General features: G+C 34.3%; 2 protein-coding genes across 2 annotated transcripts; both read left to right on the top strand.

Annotated features, from left to right (window-relative positions):
* Positions 1–3350: 3350 nt before the first annotated feature.
* LOC119687439 (uncharacterized protein RzpQ-like) lies at positions 3351–3944 on the top strand. Its single transcript, XM_038101756.1, has one exon. It carries the CDS (start codon positions 3351–3353, stop codon positions 3942–3944), a length of 594 nt encoding a protein of 197 aa, XP_037957684.1.
* Positions 3945–4189: 245 nt separating this feature from the next.
* On the top strand, positions 4190–5490 carry LOC119687446. Its single transcript, XM_038101769.1, has 4 exons — positions 4190–4196; positions 4248–4337; positions 4380–4822; positions 4936–5490. The coding sequence occupies exons 1-4, from the start codon at positions 4190–4192 to the stop codon at positions 5488–5490; spliced, it is 1095 nt and encodes a 364-aa protein (XP_037957697.1).
* Positions 5491–8256: the final 2766 nt, after the last annotated feature.

Genomic DNA, 8256 nt, shown 5'->3' on the forward strand with positions numbered 1-8256 from the left:
ACTCTGGGATCCGGCGAGAAAAACCCCGGCATAAGAAAAAAGGTTCTTTACAATAGTGATAGCGATTTAGCAGTTTGTAAAGTTTGCAAACATTCGTTGAAGAGGGACAGAATATTTAATTTAAGAACACATTTAAAAAATATGCACCAGTTAAATATAAATGATAATGAAGATTCCAGCTCAAGTAGTAGTGCAATAGTTGTGAAAAAATCATTCCGAAAGCAAACAATTAAAATCGAAATCAAAAAAGAGTTATTTCGCTGCTATATTGACTGAGGACAATATTCCATTTAATGTCCTTAATTCGGAAAATATGAAAAAGATTGCCCTATTTGTCGTGGCTTAGAAGAAAAATTTAATAAAAAATTTGTATTGAACAGCAATAACTGTAAAAGTGTTTTGAAATTAGTTGCTGGCAATATTAAAGAACATATTAAAAAAGAGCTCGAGCAACGATTCATTTTCTTGAAAATTGACAGTGCCACAAGATTGTCACGCAATGTATTTGCTGTTAGTTCACAATTTATAAAAAAACAACGAAATTATGTCAACCATTTTAGGAATGGTGGAACTAAAAGGGGTGGCATCAAGTTCATCTCGTAATTTGTCGACAGAAATTGTGAACTTATTGAGCAAATACAATGTAAATCTCAATCAAGTTGTATCAGTTACATCAGATAATGGTGCAAACATGATCAAAACTGCTGTACGAAGAAGTCGAGGCTGAGGAAGCAAATGATGTATATTTAAAAAATATCGAACTTTTCGAAGATACAATTGACATTCAGTTGGGCGACATTCAAATTTGCCCTTGTGCTGCTCACACTGCTCAGCTCTGTGCACTGGATGCTAAGGACTTGAACATTAGAACTTATTTCATGAATTGCAGAAACTTAGTCAAGTTCATCAAAAAAAATTCTAACGGCTATCGTAAAATTTTTGAACTAAAAAAGTTGACTCTACCACAACTCGATTGTCGAAAATTTAAATTTTGAAGTCACCTTTTCAACGTGTTGATACAAATGTATTGGACTTTTGGAAGAAAGACAATTTGCTGATCCAGAATTATACGCGCTTGCGAATATATGTTTTGCAATTCCACCAACTCAGGTAAAATATTCGTTTAGCATAATATAAATAATCAAATTAATGTCATTTACATTCAAGGTTACTATCGAGAGTGCTTTTTCGTCACTAAAATTGATCTTATCTGATCAACGGAATCGTCTTAATTATGAAACTTTGGAAAACATTCTCATGGTTAAACTAAATCCGCAATTTTTGGACTATGCTATTGATGATATGCCGTTGTTTCAACCTCCTGAATGGGACTTAAATTTAAAAGAATAACAACACCAAATTAAAATTTTTAATCATAATTGATAATAAAGTTTTTATGTTTTTTACCGGGCGTAGGTCGTTTATTTAACACATTAATTTATAAAAATGTTTTTTAAATAAAATAAAAAACTTCACTTTTTAAACTGTTTTAAATATTTAGTATATTTTAATTTTTATACAAAATTATTTATATCACAAATATTTCGAAGTACTTCGTAGACCATCTTCAATGTATAATAACAATAATAAAGAAATAAATAGTGGCGTCGGCAATGTCGGCGACTGTACCAAAAAGTTGTATATAATATGTTCTACATATTACTTATAATTTTCCTACAAATATCATTTGTATTCACAAATATAAACATAACACTTCGTTCAATAATGTGTGTGACTAACTAATTAAAACATATTTTTTTGCCAAAATTTGTTTTTACTCATCAACATAGTCCCCTTTTAGGGAGATACAATCATTCCAACGCTTTTGCAATCTTTCGATACCGCCTTTGTAAAACGATTTTTCTTTGCCTTCAAAATAGGCGTTTGTTTCGGCGATTACTTCATCATTTGAGCCAAATCTCTTACCACGGAGCATCTTTTTGTCGCTGGGGGCCAGATCTGGAGAATACGGTGGGTGCGGCAGCAATTCGTAGCTCAATTCGTTCAATTTTGCCATCGTTTTTATCGACTTGTGACACGGTGCCTTGTCTTGGTGGAACAAAACTGTTTTCTTCGCCATATGAGGCCGTTTCTTTGCGATTTCGTCTTTCAAACGCTTCAATTAACGCTATGTAATAGTCGCTGTTTATGGTCTTCCCCTCTTGAGATATGTCGATGAATATTATTCCATGCGCATCCCAAAATACAGACGCCCATAACCTTGCCAGCCAACTGCTGCATCTTTTGGTCACTTTGGCGGCTTTCAGCGGCTGCATGCCACTCAGCAGACTGCCGATTTGACTCTAGAGTGAAAATGTGATCCATGTTTCATCCATCGTGAATGTATCGCGCAAAAAACTCCGACTTATTGCGCGTAAACATGTCCAAACAGCTCTTTGAATCATCGATTCGTTGTTGTTTTTGCTCCGGTGTGAGCAAACGCGGCACCATTTGGAAAACACCTTTTTCATACCCAAATGTTCGTGTATTATGGTGTGTACACTGCCTGCTGATATCTGTAGAATGTCAGCAATCTCCCTCACTTTCACTTTACGGTCGGACATAATGATTTTCAGTGTTTTTTCAACGTTTTCCGGAATAACAGCGTCATTTGGCCGTCCAGTAGATGGAATGTCATCGGTGTCTGTACGACCACGTTTGAATTCGGCATACCAATAACAAATGCTTCTTTTTGATGGAGCAGAGTCCGAATAATGTTTTTCAAGCCATTCCTGGCATTGAACAGTATTTTTTTTCATTAAAAAACAATGATAAAATAGCACACGGAATTGCTTTGAATTCATTTTTTTTTGAAAACTCAAAAGTAGCGCCACTTAAAGCACTGTAACTTGTAAACAAATGGTCGGATTAACATATGATTTTGACAGTAAGCCTTAAAAGGTTGCTACTTTCGAAAAAAAGTATTTATTTAGTATTAGTGCTGCCATCTATATGTCAGTCACACACATTATCGAACGAAGTGTTATATATATATACATGAATTAATAATTAATATATATAGATGTAAAGTAGTCGGTAGCTGAGGACAAGTACCCGGTAATTGGTTGTCAGAAATACAACAGTGCTTTTTGACGTGCTTGAGCAGAGCCGCAGTTCTTTCCTGGTTGTCTTTGCGTGTGCACGGCGTCTGCGCTTAAATACTTTGTTACGTGTGTAATTGTTAAATTTTATTTGAATTACTGAATATATTTGCCATTGTGTTTTGAATCTATTAACTTTGTTATATATAATAATTAAATTTCATTTGTATTACTAAATATATTTACCATCATATTTTGAATATATTAAGTTTGTTACATTTGTGGGCTCAACCGCACCATGTACTGATAATGAATGATGAAGCAAATAGCCGGTGCTTAACACGATATAAAAAGAAACAACAAGTGGAAGGCAGATTAAGAGCGGAGGCCGTATTGGAAACAACGGCAAAAATATCAGCAGAAACAGCAGCAAAAATATCAGCAGAAGTATCAGCAGAAACAGAAACAGCAGCAAAAATATCAGTAGAAGTATCAGCAGAAACAGAAGCAGAGACAGCAGCAAAAATATCAGCAGAAGTATCAGCAGAGACAGAAGCAGAAATAGCAGCAAAAGTATCAGCAGAAGTTTCGGCACAGGCAGCGGAAATATCAGCAAAAACAGCAGCAAAAGAAACAGCAGAAGTATCGGCAAAGACAGCAGAATTATCAGCAGAGGCAGCAGCAATATCAGCAGAAGCAGCAGCAAAAACACAAGCAGAAGTTGAAGGCAGAAAAGAAACAAGACAAACAGGAGAAGCAAAGAAGAACAAATGTAGTGGTAAAATGTGGCTGAAGAATGAAAACGGTGAGCTAAGCGCAGTTCTGCGAATGCTAGCGGAAAAATTAGATAGCAGGGACAACAATACAGTCTCGAATAGAATCATTCGAGAAAGTTGTGCCTAATTTTGATGGTGAAACGGTGCCGGTAGAGATTTGGTTCCAAAATTTTAAATTAAATGCAGATGCATATGGTCTTTCACTGAAGCAGAAGTATATTCATGCAAGAAATAAAATGACAAAAACGGCGCAGACCTTTTAAGAAACAATACCTCTAAACAACTATGTTGAATTAAAGGAGCTTTTAATTGAGGAATTTAAGAAAACTTATAATAGTGCTGAAATACACCAGCAGCTACAGCGCAGAAAAAATGCAAGGTGAGTCGTTTCATGAATAGACTCTAATAATGAAAAGAATTAAAAATATAGGAAACGTTGATGATGTCTCGTTAATACGGTATATTGTTGATGGTCTTTGTCTGCCAGCGGACAGAAAATGTGCACTTTATGAAGCTACAAGTATAAAAAATTTAAGGGAAAAGTATGAAATATATAAAAAAGTTTTAAAAGAAGAAAAAAAAGATGCAGCAAAGGCAAGTAAATATACAGTCGCATATAAAAGAAATAATGAAGCGATAGAGAAGAGAAAAAATCATTGCTGCAATGGTGAATCTGTAGACCATAAAAGAGCAGACTGTAAATCAGAAACGAAATGCTTTAGATGTAATATGACAGGACATATGTCTAGAAACTGTCCACAAAATACGAAGCTTGTAAATTTGGCTGTGAAAGAAGAACGGCTTAAAACTATTTTGTTAAACAAGTCAAAAGTAACGGCTTTGATTGATACCGGCGCGGACGTAACAATAATTACAAAAAGCCTTTGCAGTAGTTTTAAAAACGTAATATTACTCGAAAATGATACTAATCTATATGGTTTGGGTAATGTGAAAACACGACCAATCGGCAGGTTTGAAGATGACATTTTGATAGATGGCATACAGGTAAAGCAGCAGGTCGTTGTCGTGCACGATAATATAATGTGTGGATTTTCGTAAGCTAAACAGCATGATATTAAAAGATTGTTTTCCTATGTCTTTAATAGATGATGTGATAGAAAAATCACTTAGACTTAGAAAATGAATTTTTTCATGTATCAATTGATGAGGACAGTAAAAAGTACACTGCTTTTGTAACGAAAGATGATTTGTTCCAATTTAATAAAACCCCTTTTGGATTTTGTAATTCGCCTGCTGCATTAATGCGTTTTGTAAATAATATATTCCAAGATCTTATAAATGAAGATATTTTAGAATTATATATGGATGACATTATTATTTATGGCGATACAGCTGATAAATGTATAACTAAAATGCGAACAGTTTTGGAAAGAGCAAAAAAATGGAATTTAAAAATAAAATGTAAAACATGCTGCTTCCTTCCAACGAAGATAAAATTCTTGGGTCACATAGTGGAAGATGGGAAAGTATATCCAGGCGAAGAAAAACCAAAAGCTGTTAGTAAATTTCCAATACCAAAAAACATTAAAGCCGTACAGTCGTTTTTAGGATTAACCGGGTTTTTTAGGCGTTTTATTAAAAACTATGCAGGAATTGCTCAACAACTTACTAACTTACTTGCTAAAAATGTACCATGGGTGAAATCGAGTTGAATGCATTTCAAAGTCTAAAAGATGCACTTGTTAAAGAGCCGGTACTACGAATATATTGCGCAGATGCACGGACCGAACTCGTCACGGATGCATCAAAATATGGCTTTGGAGCAACTTTAATGCAAGAGTTTGAAAACAAAATGCATCCGGTATTATTTTGGAGCAAAAAAGCATCAGTGTCAGAGTCGAATCAACACAGTTATATATTAGAGGTGAAAGCAGCATTTCTAGCGATGCAGAAATTTCGCAAATATCTTTTGGGAGTACAATTCAAACTTATCACAGACTGCGCAGCGTTCAAACAAACCGTTTCAAAAACCGATGTTCCACGAGAGGTGGTGAGCTGGATATTGTATCTACAGGATTTTCGTTTCGATGTTGAGCATAGAAGTGGTAATAAATTAAAGCACGTGGATGCACTGAGCCGATATCCGGTAGATTTTTTCTCTTAATTGTAAAGACAGAGATCACAGCTCGATTACGAAAAGCACAAATGCAGGATAAGCATTTAAAAGCAGTTAAAATTTTGAAAGTTAAACATTATGAAAATTATAAGATTATTAACAATATAATTTATAAAAATATTAATGGTATCGATTTAATTGCAGTACCAAAATTGATGGAAGAAGAAATCATCCGCAATGCACATGAGGTTGGCAACTTTGCGGTTCAAAAAACTTTACACGAAATCCAACAGCAGTATTGGATCCCACACGTTGAAAATAAAGTTTCACAATTTATCAAGAATTGTGTTAAATGTATAATACATAACCGCAAGTTAGGTAAACAGGAAGGATATTTAAATTGCATAGATAAAGGCGACTATCCGCTCCACACTTTACATGTTGATCATCTGGGACCAATAGAGACAATTCCAAAACAATACAGATATATTTTTGCGGTTGTCGATAGTTTCTCTAAGTTTGTGTGGTTGTACGCCACAAAATCGACTGGTCAAGAAGAAATAATTAAAATTTTAAGTCAGTGGTGCGATATTTTCGGAAATCCAAGCCGCATAATAAGCGACAGAGGAGTAGCTTTTACATTGAACGCCTTTACAGAATTTATTAAAGAAAACAAAATCGAGCATGTTTTGACTACAACAGGCATTCCAAGAGGAAATGGACAGATAGAGCGAGTTAATAGAACAATACTATCTGTCATAGCAAAGCTGTCTTCAGACTGTCCTTCGAAGTGGTACAAGTTTGTGAATCAAGTACAAAGCGCAATAAATTCTTCTGTTCATAGCGCTATAAAAAAGTCACCATTTGAAGTTATGTTTGAAGTAAAAATGCGCACAAATGCTGATGCCCGTCTATACGAAATATTACAAAAAGAAGCAATTGAAAACTTTGATGCCGAAAGACAACACTTACGAGAACAAGCTAACTTGCAAATTTTAAAGGCGCAAGTAACATATAAAACAAACTATGATAAAAAATGTAAGAATGAAAAAGGTTATGCTGTCGGAGATTTGGTGGCAATTAAGCGGACACAATTTGTGGCCGGTCGTAAATTGGCAAGCGAATACCTTGGCCCTTATGAAGTGATTAAAGCAAAACGAAATGGCCGCTATGACGTTAAGAAAGCAGCTGACATTGAAGGTCCAATCGTAACATCAACCAGCTGCGACAATATGAAGCTCTGGAAGTTCGTAAACAATAATGAGGATCTGCCGTCATCTGGTTCAGACGACGAAGGTCAGGAGGGCCGAATGTAAAGTAGTCGGTAGCTGAGGATAAGTACCCGGTAATTGGTTGTCAGAAATACAACAGTGCTTTTTGACGTGCCTGAGCAGAGTCGCAGTTCTTTTCTGGTTGTCTTTGCGTGTGCACGGCGTCTGTGCTTAAATACTTTATTACGTGTGTAATTGTTAAATTTTATTTGTATTACTGAATATATTTGCCATTGTGTTTTGAATCTATTAACTTTGTTATATATAATAATTAAATTTCATTTGTATTACTAAATATATTTACCATCATATTTTGAATATATTAACTTTGTTACATATATATATATATATATATATATATCATATATATCATAAATTTAATAATTAAAAAAAACATAAAATCTAAAACATAATCTATTTATAGATAAAATTATATTAATTGCATACAAATTATACGCACACACATTACTTACAATTTTGCACAACTATATTCAATGCACCAACAAAGAAATAATGCGTACACATTCCCATAAAACAAAAACAAAAAGAAGAAATCCATACACATTTGCTAATAGCAAAACACAAGCAGCTAACGCATAAGCAAGCACGTTGCATATATTCCAAACGCGTAATAGTCAAAAATATAAAATTGACTATTAGCAAGCAATCAAAATGAAACCAGTTTACGTTTTTCGCTGTTGCTAATGCATATTATTATTTCATTTTCATATGCAATGCGTTAGCAATTATGCAAGCAATGCAAGTAGCAACAGCAATTCAAACCCTGTTTGCTACCAAATCTTTGCATTACGTGAACACGTTAAATCCTTTCTCCAGTAAAACAATAAGTTTATAATTTGTCACTAAAACTTATATAGGCGTGTACATGCCTATACATTAACACTAATAATCCTTTAACAACAGGTGTAGAAAAAAGGAAATCAACATAAAACTACAGAAAACAGCAAAGAACAATACGCTGGCATGAAAGAAAGAAAATTTATATCAATATCAAGATCAAAATCAACATCCTGTAATAGGATACCATACAGATAAAATAGAAACAGCATTATTAAGACATTGTTAGATTT

Source organism: Teleopsis dalmanni, chromosome 1 (genome assembly GCF_002237135.1).
Source record: "Teleopsis dalmanni isolate 2A chromosome 1, ASM223713v2, whole genome shotgun sequence".
NCBI lineage: Eukaryota > Metazoa > Arthropoda > Insecta > Diptera > Diopsidae > Teleopsis > Teleopsis dalmanni.